This window comes from Berghia stephanieae, chromosome 9 (assembly GCF_034508935.2).
Source record: "Berghia stephanieae isolate SIO BIC M18660-M18661 chromosome 9, UCSD_Bste_1.3, whole genome shotgun sequence".
Taxonomy (NCBI): Eukaryota; Metazoa; Mollusca; class Gastropoda; order Nudibranchia; family Aeolidiidae; genus Berghia; species Berghia stephanieae.
This window is the reverse complement of record NC_088368.1, coordinates 48,049,439-48,069,727: the sequence shown is the minus strand read 5'-3', so window position 1 is coordinate 48,069,727 and position 20,289 is coordinate 48,049,439. Positions and strand designations below refer to the sequence as shown.

Sequence of the window (20,289 nt, the reverse complement as noted above, 5' to 3'; positions counted from 1 at the left end):
ATGAGGAGAAGAAGAAGGAGAAGGGACTGAACTGTATATGAAGTATGAGGAGAAGAAGAAGGAGAAGGGACTGAACTGTATATGAAGTATGAGGAGAAGAAGAAGGAGAAGGGAGTGAACTGTATATGAAGTATGAGGAGAAGAAGAAGGAGAAGGGACTGAACTGTATATGAAGTATGAGGAGAAGAAGAAGGAGAAGGGAGTGAACTGTATATGAAGTATGAGGAGAAGAAGAAGGAGAAGGGAGTGAACTGTATATGAAGTATGAGGAGAAGAAGAAGGAGAAGGGACTGAACTGTATATGAAGTATGAGGAGAAGAAGAAGGAGAAGGGAGTGAACTGTATATGAAGTATGAGGAGAAGAAGAAGGAGAAGGGAGTGAACTGTATATGAAGTATGAGGAGAAGAAGATGGAGAAGGGACTGAACTGTATATGAAGTATGAGGAGAAGGAGTGGGAAAGGAAAGGGACTGAACTGTATATGAAGTATGAGGAGAAGAAGAAGGAGAAGGGACTGAACTGTATATGAAGTATGAGGAGAAGAAGAAGGAGAAGGGACTGAACTGTATATGAAGTATGAGGAGAAGAAGAAGGAGAAGGGAGTGAACTGTATATGAAGTATGAGGAGAAGAAGAAGGAGAAGGGAGTGAACTGTATATGAAGTATGAGGAGAAGAAGAAGGAGAAGGGAGTGAACTGTATATGAAGTATGAGGAGAAGAAGAAGGAGAAGGGACTGAACTGTATATGAAGTATGAGGAGAAGGAGTGGGAAAGGAAAGGGACTGAACTGTATATGAAGTATGAGGAGAAGAAGAAGGAGAGGAAGTGAACTGTATATGAAGTATGAGGAGAAGGAGTGGGAAAGGAGAGGAAGTGAACTTTATATGAAGTATGAGGAGAAGAAGGAGTGGTAGGAAAGGAGGGCGACAATCATCCTTTTATATTTGTATCTTTTCAGATGTCTCAAACACATTTCACCCATCAGCTCACCCACCCAAGACTTCTTCACAGGCGTCCAGACCCAACCAGCCACCCTCCAATTCAGGAGTTTTTGACCAAAAGCCCAATTTAAAACAGCTGGGTGTTGATAATAACTTTGACATAGAAATCGTTGAAGAAGCGTTAACGCATTTCGACAACATGGCCGACAGTGTGGAACCCGAATATTTCTTGGACTTTCTCCAATTTTTAAAGTCCAGGGAAGATTTGAGTGAAAGTTCATTGATGTAAATGGAAATAATAATACTGATAATGTGTAATTTCTATAGGGCCCCTTTCCACCAAACGTGCTCGGAAACGCTAATACATATTGATAGAATGAATTTGGCATCACTCAGATCTTTGTTATTGTTTTTTGCCATCCGCGTTTATGAGTAATTCTCACTAAAATGTATTAACCAGACTATAAACGTTCACAGTTACACACAGTTTTGTGTGTTTTTGCCTTGTACTTCCGGATGGCAATGTTGTGAGCTTCTAAGCCAAGCGCATACTATCTATATGTACATGCGATCATATAAATCATTCAATAAAATCACTCACAGAAAACTGAAATGAAGTTCTCTGTCTTCAAAGAGACTTGAAAGGAGGACAGAGAATTACTGTGTCTGATGTCGGCTGAAAGAACATTCTACATTGAGGGAGCAGAATGTGCAAAAGCACGTCATGAAAAATCTGACTCGGGAATCAAACAGTTCAAGTACAGAGAAGTAGATGAGTGGAGAGAGCGATTCGGATTGCAGATAGAAAGAAGAGTAGCTGGGAGCATTGCTTTGGTTGCTCTTAACTCACTCAACCCTAACACCGACTATACCTGTAGTTAACTCACTCAACCCTAACACCGACTATATCTGTAGTTTACCAGGGTTACTTTTACACCATGCCTATTTATTACATTTTTCTGAGACAAATTATAGGCGCAGTATCAAAGCTAATGTTCTGGGTGGGGTTCCTGACCTCCCATAGTGGGCAGGGAGACATTTACTGTGTCTTCTATCCCCCTATATCTCTGGGTGGGGTTCCTGACCTCCCATAGTGGACAGGGAGGTACTGTGTCTTCTATTCCCCTATATCTGTTTTCAAACTTGCTTTCTGTCTTTGCCTTGGAATGGGATTAGGGTACTTGGTTTTGTCCTGGTCCTGAGAGGGAAACAGTCAAATGTATAATTAGTTTTGGGAGATGATATTTTTTTCCTTATAAATCATCTCTCTGTTATGTCCTGTATTATATTTTCTTTATATTAACTAAGTACTTTGATAGTATGCTTTTGGAATCTAAACCTGTTTCTTATTTGAACCATTTCCCCTTTGTCTTACTTTTTCTTGGGTGTTTTAACTGTAATTCTAGAACTTTTTACTATCCCATTTTCTTCCTTTTTACTGGCGCTGATATGACCTAAATGCGTTGCAAGCGCTGTAAAACCCTTCAAAACAGTCAAAACAAAGCTAATGTTCTTAACTTTTACATGTTAATGGTAGTTGAATAAAACTATCCATGTACGTGCTCATTTTCAATACATTTTTTTTCCAATTTTGAAAAGTGGCGAAAATCTCTAGGATTGAGTGAGTTAAAACAGTTACAGTCCAGGCAAGTTTGGAAGCTAATCGCAGTCCAGGCAAGTTTGGAAGCTAATCGGCTTCTTCATGGGAAGCCAACGCAACCTCTGCAAGACTGGAGTCATGTGACCTGGCTTTTTTTTGTTTCGTAAAATGACAAGCAGCTTTATTTTGAAGTAGCTGCAGTCTTGTAATATATTATTATTGGCGACCGGACCCGTAGAGGAGTGAGTTGCAATAGTCCAGTCTAGAGTCTAGAGGCAGTCAGTGAGTGAAATAGCATTTTGCCAGGGATGATAGACTAGGCTGCTACAAGCAATGGACACTGAAAAGTAATCAACAAAAATGAATGCATGATTAACTTTTTAAAAATGGACAATTTATTACCAAACACGGAACATTTTGGGCTCAAAGCCCTTCTTCAATCTACAACCAAAAACACTAAGAAAATAAATACATGACATAAAAACCCGATACACAACGGATATCGATCTGTGCTTTAAGTGATTTAGGCCGATTTATGGTTTCATTATTATTTGTTGTTTGCTGAAGAAGGGTTTTCAATCCGAAACATTCCTTGTTTGGTATTTGTTCTTTTTTTAAATGCTGTTTTCATCATTTTTGCTTATTACAATTGACAGTGTTGAACCCGAGACTTCCTTGGATTTTCTCCAATTTTAGTCAAGGGAAGGGAAGGCCTGGGTCAAAGTCAGTGTAACTTTATTGGGCTCTATGGTGTGAAATGGACAATAGCAATTGCTTGCTATCCTTTGGATAGGATGCTAGTCTACCGCAAAGTACTTTCCACCATCTGACAGACCCAGCTATCCAATCACGGCTGGGTTAGCATTAAGTCAGAAAAAATCTTGACTGCACCCGGAATTGCTCTCACCCCCCTTTGTGTGTGAAGCGAATGCTTTACCAACTGAACTACCGGACCCCCAAATTCAGTCATAAATCAGTGCTGATGGTTTTCCTCGGATCCGCGGAAATCAGCGATTTTTGTGTCAGATGAAGAATTTCCTCCTTTAACAAAAATGACATTTTCCTCAATCAAATTTTCTGGCTTTGAGAGACTTGATGTGTGGTGGAACAAACTGGTGCAATTTCCCCCACTATCCAGAAGATAGCTAGAGTAGTTTATCTTCTCAATGGCTCTAAAAGTGGGGGTTAGTGAAGTAAACATGTGGCGTAAAGAAAACCATTCATAATTTTCCTCCTTTTTCCCTTTTTGTCACCATCAGCACTGATAAATAGTCCATCAAAAACTCACAGCACTGGATTAAATTCTGGTTTCTGTAGCAATATACACATTGCTAAAATTGCCTTCTACCCTTTAGATTGGACGCTAGTCTGTCACAAAATACTTTGCACCAAATGCAAGCTTAAAAACAGGAAAATTTGCAAAAAAAATCAATTAATTTTCCTAAAAACCCATAATTAGTTCATGAAACAGAAAGGTATTTGTTTGTTTTTAAGGGTTTCACGGCGCTTGCAACAAATATAAGGTCATATCAGCGCCAGTAAAAAAAAGAAGAAAATGAGAGTAAGAATGAAACTACTCTTGATTAATTATCATTCACATTCTTCATGAGCTATCAAATTAAAAGAGAAAAAAACCTCGTCTTTTTTTATTATTAATGTTTGTTTTTTCCCCCAATATATTTTTTTTTTCCTTTGAAAAATCTCGAAAATTTGCAAATAATTGCAGATTTTGCGGCCTCAATGCACATCATAAATCAGTGATATTTTGCAAGCGATGCAAAAAACCGCCATGTCATAAATGCACGTAGATTGTTTTACAATAAACAGCCTTATGAATCACTGACTCATTGTTACTATTACAGTGCACTCTGGATATGTCGACGTTGCCTAAGTCGATTTTTACCCAAGTCGATTTTTTTTCTTGGTTCCTCCCTCTTCTTCCTATATAACATTGTAAAAAAAAACCCAAAAAACTTCACATAAGTCGATGTCGCTGGGGGGGGGGGGGGGGGGGGGGAGGGTCCTGACAAGGTTAAATCCATCCATTCAATGCTTTGCTCTGAGACTGCTGGGACCTGTGTGTCCTCTATTATTATTTGACCCCCTTTTTAGTCTTTACACAACCTGCACATTTTTACACATATTGTATTTTATCATTTGAGTACTTTTGGATTGTCTATTACATTTTCTGTTGCAAAGCATGTCATAGTCAATAACAGTAAGTTGATTCCGCTTTTTGATCTCAAATTCCGATTTTTATGTATTCTGATTCCTCTTTGGGGATAAGAAAGAACCTCTGAAGACTGCTACCGGGACCTCTACTTCTCTGGTCAATTCAACGCGACCAAGCAACGTCAGTGAAAAACGCGACATGAAGGGTCATACTTATTCTAGATTGGCTTGCTTTGTTCACATGCATTTTTTTTTCTCATTTTGGTTAAACTCCAGTTCAGTTGATTTTCGGTGAAGTCGATTTTCCCCCTGTTCCCATGGGCATCGTCTTATCCGGAGTCTGCTGTATTTGTTTGTCTGAGACTGAGAGGGAGGCAGTCAAATGTATCAGCTACAGTTTTAGAAGATAGATTAACATTATTTTATTTCGTTTTCAATCATCTGTTTTGTACTGTTTTTATTTTGAGTATGTTTTGAGTGCATTCAGCTTAGTATTAGTAGGATCCTGTGCTTATGTCAGGGTGATACTTTTTGACGATCTCACACTAAGTACAATGATAGTAATAGTGTGCTCTTGGAATCTCACACTAAGTACAATGATAGTAATAGTGTGCTCTTGGAATCTCACACTAAGTACAATGATAGTAATAGTGTGCTCTTGGAATCTCACACTAAGTACAATGATAGTAATAGTGTGCTCTTGGAATCTCACACTAAGTACAATGATAGTAATAGTGTGCTCTTGGAATCTCACACTAAGTACAATGATAGTAATAGTGTGCTCTTGGAATCTCACACTAAGTACAATGATAGTAATAGTGTGCTCTTGGAATCTCACACTAAGTACAATGATAGTAATAGTGTGCTCTTGGAATCTCACACTAAGTACAATGATAGTAATAGTGTGCTCTTGGAATCTCACACTAAGTACAATGATAGTAATAGTGTGCTCTTGGAATCTCACACTAAGTACAATGATAGTAATAGTGTGCTCTTAGAATCTCACACTAAGTACAATGATAGTAATAGTGTGCTCTTGGAATCTCACACTAAGTACAATGATAGGAATAGTGTGCTCTTGGAATCTCACACTAAGTACAATGATAGTAATAGTGTGCTCTTGGAATCTCACACTAAGTACAATGATAGTAATAGTGTGCTCTTGGAATCTCACACTAAGTACAATGATAGTAATAGTGTGCTCTTGGAATCTCACACTAAGTACAATGATAGTAATAGTGTGCTCTTGGAATCTCACACTAAGTACAATGATAGTAATAGTGTGCTCTTGGAATCTCACACTAAGTACAATGATAGTAATAGTGTGCTCTTGGAATCTCACACTAAGTACAATGATAGTAATAGTGTGCTCTTGGAATCTCACACTAAGTACAATGATAGGAATAGTGTGCTCTTGGAATCTCACACTAAGTACAATGATAGGAATAGTGTGCTCTTGGAATCTCACACTAAGTACAATGATAGTAATAGTGTGCTCTTGGAATCTCACACTAAGTACAATGATAGGAATAGTGTGCTCTTGGAATCTCACACTAAGTACAATGATAGGAATAGTGTGCTCTTGGAATCTCACACTAAGTACAATGATAGGAATAGTGTGCTCTTGGAATCTACTTTTGTTTCCTATTTGAACGAGTCCCATTTACTCCTTACACTCTGAAACCGGAAGGGACTGGACCACACCCAAGGTCATTGCTCCTAGGTGCCTTTCAACTTAAAAAAAAATTAAGTGCCGGAACAGAGGGCTTGAACCCATGACCTTCGAATCTAGATCAATATCTGGTGTGTTTTGTGTGTGTTCTCATCCACTTCACCTTCGTTGCTGGTGCCTCCTATGGTCTCGAAATGGTAAAACATGTCACAGTTGTTTACATGATAAAAATCAAATTTATAGATGGTATGCGCTTGGCTAATAAGTTCACAACATTGCCATCCGGAAGTATAACGGACCAACACACAAAACTATGTGTAACCATGAACGTTTATAGTCTGGTTAATACAGTTTAGTGAGAATCGTGGAAGGCAAAAAACGATAACAAAGAGCTGAGTGACGTCAACTTCGATCTATCTATAGTGGAATCTCAGTGTGTTACAGGTCTGGATTTAACAGGCGCCTGGATATAACATACATGCCAACCCTTCCAGTTTTGGCGGAATCATTTCCTATTTTCACTTTTCTTTTTCCACTCTATTCCGCCATTGTCTTTTAATTTTAATTTTAAATTCCGATTTTCAAAAATGATGAGAATGGTAAGAAAAAAAATGGGGGATTAAAAAGGTGAATTTTTCTTTAACGATTGCCAAAAGGAAGTTAGGTCGGAAAATTAATTGTGCTACCTCCCCCCTTCCCCACCCCATTCCATTACCTAATACACGTGATATGTAGTTTTGCTAGTTGTGCCCGAATAGTCTATTGTGTATTTGGTGGCAAAGTTATTGGTCATTTTGATACAGAATTATCCTTTTTTTTTTTTTTTGGGGGGGGGGGGGGGGGTCTCAAATTCCTATTTTCTGACGGTTTTTTTTTTCCACTTTTGGATTATGAAGGGTTGGCAAGTCTGGTTATAGGGAATGAGATTAGCGGATGAGTAGCGTGCCTTGATTGGACGTCACCTTACAGAGAGAACGTCAATTTGGTTTTGAAGTGTCTCAAGCCGCTTTCACGGGAAGCGAGGACGAGAGACGCATGCGCACAACCAACATGACGTTCTCTCTCTAATAACTTTTCCGCCGGTGACGTCACAGACTATGGCTGACGTCCAATCAAGGGACGCTACTCTTCCGCTAATCTCATTCCCTATAACTGGGGTCTTTAAAATGCCCCGTTATTTTCTCCCTTTTTGCCTGATGTAAAAATGTACCCGCTAGATGTAGCTATGTGGTCGAGTGGTATGACACTCGCTTTCGGATCGGAAGCTCCTGGGGGGTCGAGCCTCGCTCGGCGCATAGTTGAGTCCTTGGAAAAGGCTCTTTACTCATATTCTCTCACCGTACTCAGGTGTAAAATGAGTACATGGCCGTTAACAGCTTTGTCTCTGTCCCGGAAAAAAAGAGTAATATCGCCTAACAATTAACAGGCGTCATGTCCCGTCTTACATGTCAAATGTTGCTGTTGGCCAGGGACCCTTTGTAAAGCACTTTGAGCACGTTAAGTGGATATTGCGTGATTTAAAAGCTCAATTTTTAATTATTTTTTTTTTTAGATCAGGGATTTTTAGAGCCAAGTGGCATCTAACAATAACAATAACAGGGCTGTGGAAACCTACTCACTATCTCCAAATAATCGGATTTAGCCCACGTTATACTCGGGTATTCATCTATACATACAGCTAGAGGCAACAGAGAACTAAGCTAGGACTAGTTCGTGAATGCTCTCTGTGTTAAAGCAATTTATTTATTTAGTAATTTATTTATTTATTGATTAATTATTTAATTTAATTATTTATTTTTTTTAAAGAATATTTATTTACTTATTGATTAATTAATTAATTTACTTATTTATTCATTAATTCATGTAATTATTTTTTTTAATATCAAAAATCATTTATTTACTTATTAATTAATTAATTAATTTACTTTTTATTTATTAATTTATTTTATTATTTACCGTAATTATTTACTTATTGGTTAATTAATTTATTTACTGTTATATAGATTAATTTATTTCCTTATTAATTAATGTGTACATATTTACTTACTGGGCTAACTTTGCCTAAAGGGGACACATTGCCTCTTGCATTTTGGACCAATAAGAGATGGTTTAGTTTTGTGGCAATTAACGTGTACAACTACAACACAGCTGAGATGATTCAAAATGATCCAAATTCTCACAGAGGCCGAGTTACCCCAGTTGGCGATAATTATTTATTTATTTAATTATTTATTCATTTGTTTATTTATTTATGATTTATTTACTTATTCTTCTATTTATTTATTTATTTATTTATTTATTTATTTATTTATTAAGAAAATTAATTATTTATTTATTTAATTATTTACTTTTTAATTCATTTGTGTACGGTATTTTTAATATATTAGTTTAATTACTTTTTAATTAATCAATTAATTTACTTATTTATTTGCTTTAATTAATCAATTAATTTACTTATTTAATTATTTATTAACGCATTCATCTATGCATTGATTCACTTATTTATTTACTTTACTTATTTATTAAATACTTATTTATTCGTTGGTTTATTTATATATTTATTTACATATTCATTTTCTGGTTTATGAACTAATTAATAAATTAAGCCATTTGATTATTTATTTGGTTGTTTGTTATACACCTTTTCCCGATCAAATGTAACATTTGGCAAGTTGAAATTCGGCATTCCAGTCAAATTCATACGTTGTCGAGTTCAAATTCAACATTTCCAAATCAAATTCGACACTTTCCATTTCAATTTCAACCTATTGTTTCTAACTCTAACGTGGTGTTTTGCGTCTGCTCTGTAGGAATTCTGCCAAACTTGTAAAAAGTACATAAGGAAAGTTTTCTCAGTGATTCAAAGTCAACATTTTTGTGACACTTATGCGCGCAGGAGTTGCACAAGACTTTGTTGTTTCCTCATTACGCCAGTCATTTGACTGTTTCAACGTTGCCTTCGATGTTCTGCAGCCACGCATATAAAGTGTTGGTTTGATCAGAGCGTTGCACTCCTGATCGAAGGTGCCGGGTGGAATTTCGATTTTTGAGCAAGTTATTTTGCAGCTGACCGATTTATTCCCGTTTGCTGGGCGAGTAGATTGTAATCCTCACCCCCGTCAAAACAGCTAGACAGACCTCGTTTGTCTTCATCATTCGTTTTGTTGTAAAGTTGCCTCCGCATCTTGCTTTGGGTGAATTTGGATGTTATAGGATTCAATAGTCGTAACGTCACTTCCTTCCTAAGGACGCTTGGTAACTTAGTAACACTGGCTCTAAACTATCAGAACAATATTTCTACGACGAGCATAAAAGCGTATCCAGAGGAGAAAAACATAAATATGATCTTGTTTTGACTTTTACACATTCTGATCACAAGACATATGAAAGGTTCTAGCCAGCTTGAAGAATAAAAAGTAATGATTTTCTTTGTTTAGAACCGAGATGGCCGCCGTTGCCGTGACATCAGACTACTGAATCCAATTGACCGGTCATCAGAAGATAAAATAGCAGACGATAAACTGAGTCGTCAGGGAAACGAATTTGTTGACATTATCAGAGTGAGTTCCCTTGACCCTTGACTGATGGGCAGAAGACTGATGATGTTGATGTTGATGAATGACGACGATGCTGATGATATTTTATTGTGTTATATTTCATTTTGTTTTCAGTTATTCCTGTAATACAATTGTTTATGTTGACTTTGCACTGAAAACGGTGGATTTGATCCAACTTTAAGTGACGTAAATTACTATAGACAAAGAGGGATAACGAATTTGATTTGGAAAGTTGAATCTGCGCTGGATAACGTCGAATTTGTTTTAGACATGTACTTGCTTTGGAAACTTCTTATATTTGCTACGGAAAAGACGTATTATTAACTTATTAATTAATTAATTATTTATTTACTTACTTAATTGTTTGTTTATTTATTTATTATTTCTTCAATTATTTTATTTGATAATCGTTGATCTGCATTGAGGCGAATGTTAATGTTAGATGTCGGGAAGTGCCTGGCTATAAAGACTACAAAGGCTGAGTCCAATTTAAAATAAAATTTCAATCTTATTAACGATAATTAACATCAACATTTTATTTCAAGTACATCGGGAAAGGTGTGTGTGGGGGGGGGGGGGGGGGGGGGATTTTTTTTTTCTAATGGAGGAACATTTCTTTCAAAACGACGCAACGGAAATTGTCTGAGACGAGAACAATTTTGGTGACGAGACAGCCATGAACAGTTCGAGTATTTGAACAACGAAATCCTTCCAAGTAAATGTGAAGTTCATGATGATGATGATGATGATACTAATAATATAATAATAATAATAATAATAATAATAATAATAATAATAATAATAATAATAATAATAATAATAATAATGTCTAGGCACTGAATGCATGCTGGAAAACGGTAGCAATGTTGAATTGTCTTCTTCTCCTTCTTTACTGGATTGTGACTTCAGCGTGTTGAAGTTGAAGATCCACTAACTTTTGCTGTGAGTGCGAGGCTTCCACTCCCTCAAAGTTCAAAGTTCAATAAGTAAACGTAAGAAGAGAGCGTCCATTCTTGAGAATCAAGACCCAAAGTTCATTGCATGACATGCTCGATAATCCTTCATCATTTTCAATTTTTATTTTTAAGATTCATTTTGAAAATAAAATGTAGTTCGGTCCTCAAACTTTAGGTTTCTAATTTCTACATAACGAAGAAGGAGAAGAGGGTACCTCACACTACCCCTATCTGATGGGTACTTCTGGGCACGGGTGGGTGGGTTAACTAAAATTTACTTTTAATTCAAAATTTTATTCCATCTCCATCGTGAGTGTGATCAGGCCAGACGATGGACGACGTGGTCGAGAACGAGGCAGTGACCCAATACTTAGGATGATGGGAATGGCTCGCTGGGCATCACTATGGCAACCGCGTCTCAATAGCACATTTCGACCTTTTGTTTTTGGTGCCTTAAGCACAAATCCGGCACACAATAATAATAAAAGTAAACAATACCGAGACAAAATGGTCGTCTGATCAACAGGAGTAGGAGACTCCATGATGAGGACAAACAAACTGGAAATAAATGTTAATATCTATTTTAAATAATGTTTAAAACCGGCAACACTTTCTTTAAAGTCAGTCACACATGCACTAGTCACAATCTTTGCAGTACGATAATTCTTAGAAATTAGAAGTGGGTGTATACAAACACCATCGAATCTCACTTTGGAACCTCTATCCCAATAGACTGTAGACAATGGAGAATGAACACACGACACATCTGATTTTGTTTGCATTGGTACAGACAAGTGCAGGAAATGCGGCGATTTCACATCGTGAAGTGCATACCTAAAACTAAATCTTACCTTAAGAAAATTGTAAAGAGAAAGTTGAAATCTAAACAGACAATCGACTCTCTGGGACGATCAGAGGACAAATAAGGCTGGGATGTTATCGAGGTGCACTTATTTGTAGGTCTGATAACCCAATTCCTTATGGGCTCATTGTTGTAATGGAAAACTCAAAAAACGACGCAGAATATTGTCCATTACACCAAAAGTTAAACCAAGCCCACAAGTGTCAGATCTGCATAAATGCATACGTCGGTAGCCATGATTGGTATTGGCAATGAGAGACCGAGCCTTCCTAAAATCATAGCCAGACAAAAAAACAAAAACAACAAAACAAACTAGAACACTTGAATACGGCAATATCCACTTGACTTGCTGCTCAGAGCGCTTAACAAGGGGTCCCTGACCAACAGCAACACGTAATATATATATAAGAACGGGACATGACGCCTGTTAGGCGATAGATCTATTACTCGCTATTACACTTTAACAAAAAAAAAAAATTGTACAGGGACTCATTATGGGAGAGTAAAAAGTTCTAGAATTACAATTGAAGCACCCAAGAAAAAGTAAGACATAGGGGAACTGGGAACAAATAGGGATCAGATGTAGATTCCAAGAGCACACTAACAAAGTACTTAGTTTGAGATCACCTATAAGTCTCATCCGGACACAAGCACACAATCCAACAAAGAGGAATACACTCAAATGCTTACATTACACATTGAAAATAACAAATATAATAATAATACATAACAGAGAGATGATTTACAAGGATAAAAATATCATCTCCCAAAACAATAACTATGCATATGACTGTTTCCCTCCCAGCCAGGACAAAACCAAGTAATCTCATTCCAAGACAAAGACAGAAAGCATGTTAGAAAACAGATATTAGGGGATAGAAGACAAAGTATGTACCTCCCAGCCCGCTATGGGAGGTCAGGAACCCCACCCAGGGCAACGATGCAAGATAAAGATTTGGACAAGTGTGTACGAAACCAGCTGCCAGATAAATCAAGAAAAAAAATACAAGAAAAACAATAATAAAAATATTTTAAAAAAATCCCCCAAAATTCAGTCCCTAATTTCTCAATTTTCTAATTTTCAAAATTAAAAATGGAGCAACTCAAATATCTTCGTCCTCGTGTGTTCAATGTATGTGTTGTTTGATGCAAGCGTGTGTTCAATGTATGTGTTGTTTGATGCAAGCGTGTGTTCAATGTATGTGTTGTTTGATGCAAGCGTGTGTTCAATGTATGTGTTGTTTGATGCAAGCGTGTGTTCAATTTATGTGTTGTTTGATACAAGCGAGTGTTCAATGTATGTGTTGTTTGATGCAAGCGTGTGTTCAATGTTTGTGTTGTTTGATGCAAGCTTGTGTTCAATGTTTGTGTTGTGTGATGCAAGCGTGTGTTCAATTCATGTGTTGTTTGATACAAGCGAGGGTTCAATGTATGTGTTGTTTGAAGCAAGCGAGGGTTCCATGTGTGTGTATTGTTTGATGCAAGCGAAGGTTCAATGTATGTGTTGTTTGATGCAAGCGTGTGTTCAATGTATGTGTTGTTTGATGCAAGCGTGTATGTGTTGTTTGATGCAAGCGTGTATGTGTTGTTTGATGCAAGCGTGTGTTCAATGTATGTGTTGTTTGATGCAAGCGAAGGTTCAATGTATGTGTTGTTTGATGCAAGCGTGTGTTCAATGTATGTGTTGTTTGATGCAAGCGTGTGTTTAATGTATGTGTTGTTTGATGCAAGCGTGTGTTCAATGTATGTGTTGTTTGATGCAAGCGTGTGTTCAATGTATGTGTTGTTTGATGCAAGCGTGTGTTCAATGTATGTGTTGTTTGATGCAAGCGTGTGTTCAATGTATGTGTTGTTTGATGCAAGCGAAGGTTCAATGTATGTGTTGTTTGATGCAAGCGTGTGTTCAATGTATGTGTTGTTTGATGCAAGCGAGTGTTCAATGTATGTGTTGTTTGATGCAAGCGTGTGTTCAATGTATGTGTTGTTTGATGCCAGCGTGTCTTCAATGTATGTGTTGTTTGATGCAAGCGAAGGTTCAATGTATGTGTTGTTTGATGCAAGCGTGTTCAATGTATGTGTTGTTTGATGCAAGCGAAGGTTCAATGTATGTGTTGTTTGATGCAAGCGTGTGTTCAATGTATGTGTTGTTTGATGCAAGCGTGTGTTCAATGTATGTGTTGTTTGATGCAAGCGAAGGTTCAATGTATGTGTTGTTTGATGCAAGCGTGTGTTCAATGTATGTGTTGTTTGATGCAAGCGAAGGTTCAATGTATGTGTTGTTTGATGCAAGCGTGTGTTCAATGTATGTGTTGTTTGATGCAAGCGTGTGTTCAATGTATGTGTTGTTTGATGCAAGCGAAGGTTCAATGTATGTGTTGTTTGATGCAAGCAAAGGCTCACAGCGTAAAACGGATACACGTTCACCCTTCACTATTATAAATACCCTTGTGAAGAATAAAGGTATTCAAATTGTCCCAACTACCGGGAGCCCCTGTGGTGTAGTAACGGTAGCACAACTGACCGTTAATCAGAAGGTCTGAGGTTCGATCGCCAGACTGATTTTTTTTTTTGGATGGTTTTCATTTCTTTCTTGCTTTGTCTGGCACCTTTCATACACACTTGTTCAGATCTTGAATTCAGCAAGTGTCGTAGTTCTAATAATACTATTTCCGAACACGGAAAGTTTCGGGCTCAAAACCCTTCTGCAGCCAACAACAACAAAACCCCAAAACAATAAAGACCGATTGAGGATCTACTGCTACTAAATTATATCTCCGTCGTCTGTCTGGAATTTAGTAATGCAATCATGTCTTTATTGTTGGCTGAAGAAGGGATTTGAGCCCGATACGTTCCGTGTTTGGTAATTTGCTCTTTTTTTTTTTTTTTTTTTGAAGCTGTTCAATTCATTTTTGTTTATAACTTTTTACGGTCCACAGCTTCTAGCAGCCTTGTCTAGTATTACTACTATTTCAGCTGTATGATGACGTCATTTCAAGCCTACGGTCCACAGCTTCTGGCAGCCTTGTCTAGTATTACTACTATTTCAGCTGTATGATGACGTCATTTCAAGCCTACGGTCCACAGCTTCTGGCAGCCTTGTACTATTTCAGCTGTATGATGACGTCATTTCAAGCCTGGGCAGACAAATCGGGAAGCAGACACTGGTATAAGATTAAGATTTTTAAAAAAATTGAGCTTTATATAGTGCAATATCCACTAAATGTGCTCAAAGCGCTTTACAAGGGGTCCCTGGTCAACAGCAACATTTAACATGTAGGACGGGACATGCCGCCTATTAGGCAGGCGATATTACCATTTTTCGGACAAAGACAACGCTGTTCACGGCCAGGTATTCATTTTACACCTGAGTACGGTGGGAGAACATGAGTAAAAGAGCCTTTCAAAGGACTCACTATGCGCGAGCGCGAGGCTCGAACCCAGGACCTTCCGATCCAAAAGCGAGTGTCATACCACTAGACCACATAGCCGCACTGATATGAAAAAGCTTGTGAGAAACGGTGCCTGATAGAAAAGCATCTAAAAAATAAACCAGTCTTTCTCCACGGGGGAATCAAACCTGTTATTCTGGCATGGCCGTTTTTTTTTTTTCATCGCTTGCGGCCGCAAAAAAATCGGAAAATATCACTGATTTGAATTGCGGCCGCAAAATGTGCATTTAAAAAAAAATTAAAAAATTTGGGAAATTTTCGAGATTTTGAAAAAAAAAATTAAAAAATTAAAAAGGCGAATTTTTTTTTCTTTTAATTTGATAGCTCGTGTAGAACGTGAAAGATAATTAATCAAGAGTAGTTTCTTTTTTACTGTTTTCTTCTTTTTTACTAGCGCTGATATGACCTTACATTTGTTGCAATCGCCGTGAAACCCTTAAAAACAAACGAATACCTTTCTCTTTCATGAACTAATTATGGGTTTTTAGGAAAATGAATAGCAAATTTTTTGCAACATTTGCAGTTTTTAGCTTGCAAAATTTGGGATTTTTTTTGTTGTTGCAAAAAAACCGCCATGTCAGGTTAATCAAGAGGTCTGAGGTTCGTTTCCCAAGCCAGACAGGATGTTTTCTTCTTCTTGTATAATTTCTCTATGCTTTGCATGACGCTGTTTCTCCATACACACTTTTTCAGATCTTTAGCTTACAATTGTGGGGTTTCTGTTTCTCATCAACTCAAATCAACGGGTCGTACTCGGATCTTGTCCACGATTCGATGTCAATGCATCAGGCTCAGAACTTGTCCACTGTCCGGCCAGGGCCAGGACAAAACCAAGTAATCTCATTCCAAGACAAAGACAGAAAGCATGTTGGAAAACAGATATAAGGGGATAGAAGACACAGTATGTACCCCCCTGCCCACTATGGGAGGTCAGGAACCCCACCCAGGTATTTAGTTTGAGATCAGCTAAAAGTATCATCCAGACACCAGCACAGGATTCCATCAGAGACATTCAAATTGTTACATTAGGTATACATTTAAAACGAGAAACGCAACAGTGGTACAGTCTTTGCTTCGTACCGAGTTCGACTACCCACCTCGTTATGGCCTTGAGAAGTCACCTCGCCCTAGCTCACTTTGTGGCTAACGCCAAGGTTATTCCAGTCTTCCCTTGGAATAGACCCTAAAGAAAAATTTCCCCTTGGGGATTAATAAAGGGAATTTATTTATTTACAGAGAGAAAAATATCATCTCCCAAAAGTAACACTATACATTTGATTGTTTCCCTACTCCCAGCCAGGGACTCCAGCCTGAGCCAGGACAAAACTGAGTCATCTCATTCCAAGACAAAGATAAATTTACATGGAAAAGGATATATAGGGGGATTTTATACATAGCACCATTGACCTCCCTGATCACCTGGAAGGTCGAAAGATTGAGAAGTTCAAGGACACTTGAAACGCACGTGGGTCGTTTAAGTTTTACGTGCCGTGAAAAGTAGGTCGAGATCGGCTTAAATTTAAATAACAGGAAGAACACGAGAACGTGACAGACCATTTCCAGGTCACCTTCCAAGGTCAATGGGGCACCTAGGCATTGACCTTAGACCTTGATTACTATTCATCAAACCCAAGATCTCGTGGAATCTGAATTATACTTCATTATTTAACAAAAACTAAAAACAATCGAAAATAAAAACAAAAACTAAAAACAATCGAAAATAAAAACAAAAACTAAAAACAATCGAAAATAAAAACAAAAACAAAAACAATCGAAAATAAAAACAAAAACTAAAAACAATCGAAAATAAAAACAAAAACTAAAAACAATCGAAAATAAAAACAAAAACAAAAACAATCGAAAATAAAAACAAAAACAAAAACAATCGAAAATAAAAACAAAAACAAAAACAATCGAAAATAAAAACAAAAACTAAAAACAATCGAAAATAAAAACAAAAACAAAAACAATGGAAAATAAAAACAAAAACAAAAACAATGGAAAATAAAAACAAAAACAAAAACAATGGAAAATAAAAACAAAAACAAAAACAATGGAAAATAAAAACAAAAACTAAAAACAAGAGCCTGAAGTATAAAATCTTTCAGCAAATTGAAAAGTCATCTGATATGGCAGTGTGGGATATGACTAACGCCTCATAACTGGGAGGTAATGGGTTTGTATCCCATCCATTAGTGTGAGCTAGAACAAGTCCTGTCACTCTTGCCTCCAAAACAATTCCGTTTTAAATCAAAACGACAACGTGCCGATTATTGCACTGTTAGAGATGGACACGTTTACAGTAACAACTTTATATTTGTGAAATGGAACGAACAACATGGATGGCCTTGGTAGGACATCTCGTTCAAACGTGAAATTAGTCAATTTTTAATGAAAGTAAAAATCTAAATGAAAGATGGTGGGGTCAACAATAATAAGGCAAAGTAGCCATAGTTACCGTTACCATGGCGACTAGGAAAACAATAGAAGGGAAGGAGCATGCAATGACAAAAATCTTACATTTTAAAATAAAAAGGGAAAAAAGAAAAAAAAAAAAGGAGAGAGAGAGAGAGAGGAAAGAGAGAGAGAGAGAGAGAGAGAGAGGAGAGAGAGAGGGAAGAGAGAGAGAGAGAGAGAGAGAGAGAGAGAGAGAGAGAGAGAGAGAGAGAGAGAGAGGAGAGAGAGAGAGAGAGAGAGAGAGAGAGAGAGAGAGAGAGAGAGAGAGAGGAGAGATAACACAAATTAGTTTATATTTAAGACCACAAAAAATCCTTTAACCCACCCCCCCCCCCCCCCCCAAAAAAAAAAAAAAAACCCCAAAAAATAAATAAAAACCCCCCAAAAAACCCAAACCAACAACCCAAACTTTCAACGATCTGCAACGTGCAAACAACGCCAATCGGAATGCAACGCGTAACACACATACCAGGACAATCGGGGCACAACACATGCAAACAACGACATTGACACATCACAATTCAGTCCCAAAAGCCGTTGACACATCATGATTCAGCCCCAAAAGCCGTTGACACACCACGAACCAAAACAAGTTATACATTCATGAAATCTCAATCAACAACAGGAATATCTCCCTGTCGTCGTGTCTTTTTTCTCGTCTTCTTCTTCGTCATTTTCATCTTGGCTTGTTTGGCCTGTCTTGCCTGTTTGTCTACAGAGGGGAAGGGGGGAGGGGGGGGGGAGATTTTTAAAAAGAAATTATTAACCCTTTATGGTGAGACTGAAGTAGTGAAAATTATTTAACCTGTTGAAATAAACCCTGAGTTTTCGGATAGGGTTCCTGATAGTTCGGTTGGTAGAGCACTTGATTGACACCCAAAGTGGGCGAGCCCGAAAGGCTCTTTACTCACATTCTCTCACCGTACTGTAAAATGAGTACCTGGCCGTTAACAACGTTGTCTCTGAAGGCGTCATGCCTCGTTCTACATGTTACGTTTTGCTGTTGGTCAAGAACCCTTTGTAAAGTGCTTGAGCACGTTTAGTGGATATTGCACTATATAAAAGCTCAAACTCAAGACGATGATGATAATGTCGACGACGATGATGATGTTGATGACGATGATGGTGACAATGACTACGATGTTACTAGTGTGTATGTGTGTGAGTGTGTGTATATATGCCAATATATTATGTAATGTATGTTCTTTAAAATATTGTATTGTCATAAATTTGTAAACAAATGACAAATTGTCACTATTTTGAAGACAATAAAGATAAATAATAATTATTATTATTATTATATATTATTATTATTATTATTATTACTATTATTATTATTATTATTATTATTATTATTATTACTATTATTATTATTATTATTATTATTATTATTATTATTATTATTATTATTATTATTATTATTATTATTATTATTATTATTATTACTATTATTATTATTATTACTATTATTATTATTATTATTATTATTATTATTATTATTATGATAACAATGATATGACAGTCTGGGCTACATTTCTACCCCACAGTGCCACGAATAGGACACGAGAAACGTCTGGCACGTCTGTCTCAAAAACTACTCACTTTTTACAACAAGAGATGAAGAGAGAGTAGAAAGTGCCAGAAGACAATAGAGAATAAAAATTTTTTCGGCGGTTGATGGGGTTTGAACCCGTGACCTTAATGGTATGACAACTCCCCCTGGCCGGTGAGAGCGTGACTCTACCGTATGAGCTATCCACGAACCCAAAAAAAATTGTATCAGGTCATTCATTACTAGATCCCTCTCTCACCGACTACTGGAGGTAGTGGGTTCACCACACAACCAATGCGAAGTTAGTTTGGCCAGCAGTTAAGCTTAATAGCCAGTATTCTCAACACAAACATATAACATAGAAACGATTGAGACATTGAGTATGCTCCGGTATATGGGGGTGAATTGTTAATTCAGAAAAGTGAGTGGAGCAGGCACTTTTTTCAAACAATTTTTCAGGATAACTTCTACAATCCCGAGTCCCGAGTGCATTCCACATTTGTTTTTGGACCCCATTTCCACTGACCGGTGATTTGCTAGTTAGATCTGTTAGATCTAGAGAAAAGCACTTCACAAGATACTACCATCCTATCCAAAGGGTAGCAAGCAATTGCTATAGAAACTGGAATAAACTTTGGCTCCATGGGCCAAATGGTTCTGTCTGAAGGACAGCTAGAATCATAAAATGTTTAGCATAATTTCTCTGGTGTAGGCTACATTTGTTTTAAAAGCGGTTGCTGGATCATACCTTGAATTAGCTGAATGGCTTTCCTGGCAGCGTGACACATGGCCAACTTCCTGGTTGTTCCTTTGCCCCGAATTTTCTTCCAGTCCATCTGAGACAAAATGGGAATGAGAAGGCATCTAAAAATCAACCGTTGTCACTGTTATCATTCGATATCGATATATGAAAGAAGCTAATCAAAAGGCCAAAACCATCTAGGACAGAAGGGAATCAAATGAACGTCGATGCGAGACCAATTCACCCACAAAACCCTGACACTGACTAGTTCTCTATTTGACTGTGGCTAGTGTAGAATAATCATGAAATTTATTTATATCGCGTCTTTT

General features: G+C 37.3%; 1 protein-coding gene across 1 annotated transcript in view; it reads right to left on the bottom strand.

The window, feature by feature from the left end:
* Window positions 1–18,032: 18,032 nt before the first annotated feature.
* Window positions 18,033–20,289, bottom strand: part of LOC144979268 (uncharacterized) — a 34,496-nt gene continuing 32,239 nt past the window's right edge. Inside the window, exons 10-11 of the mRNA XM_078925882.1 lie at window positions 19,967–20,054; window positions 18,033–18,378 (exon numbers count right to left, since the gene is read on the bottom strand). Coding sequence (XP_078782008.1) covers window positions 18,278–18,378; window positions 19,967–20,054 — 189 coding nt within the window. The 3' untranslated portion in view covers window positions 18,033–18,277. The remainder of the gene's footprint in view (window positions 18,379–19,966; window positions 20,055–20,289) is intronic.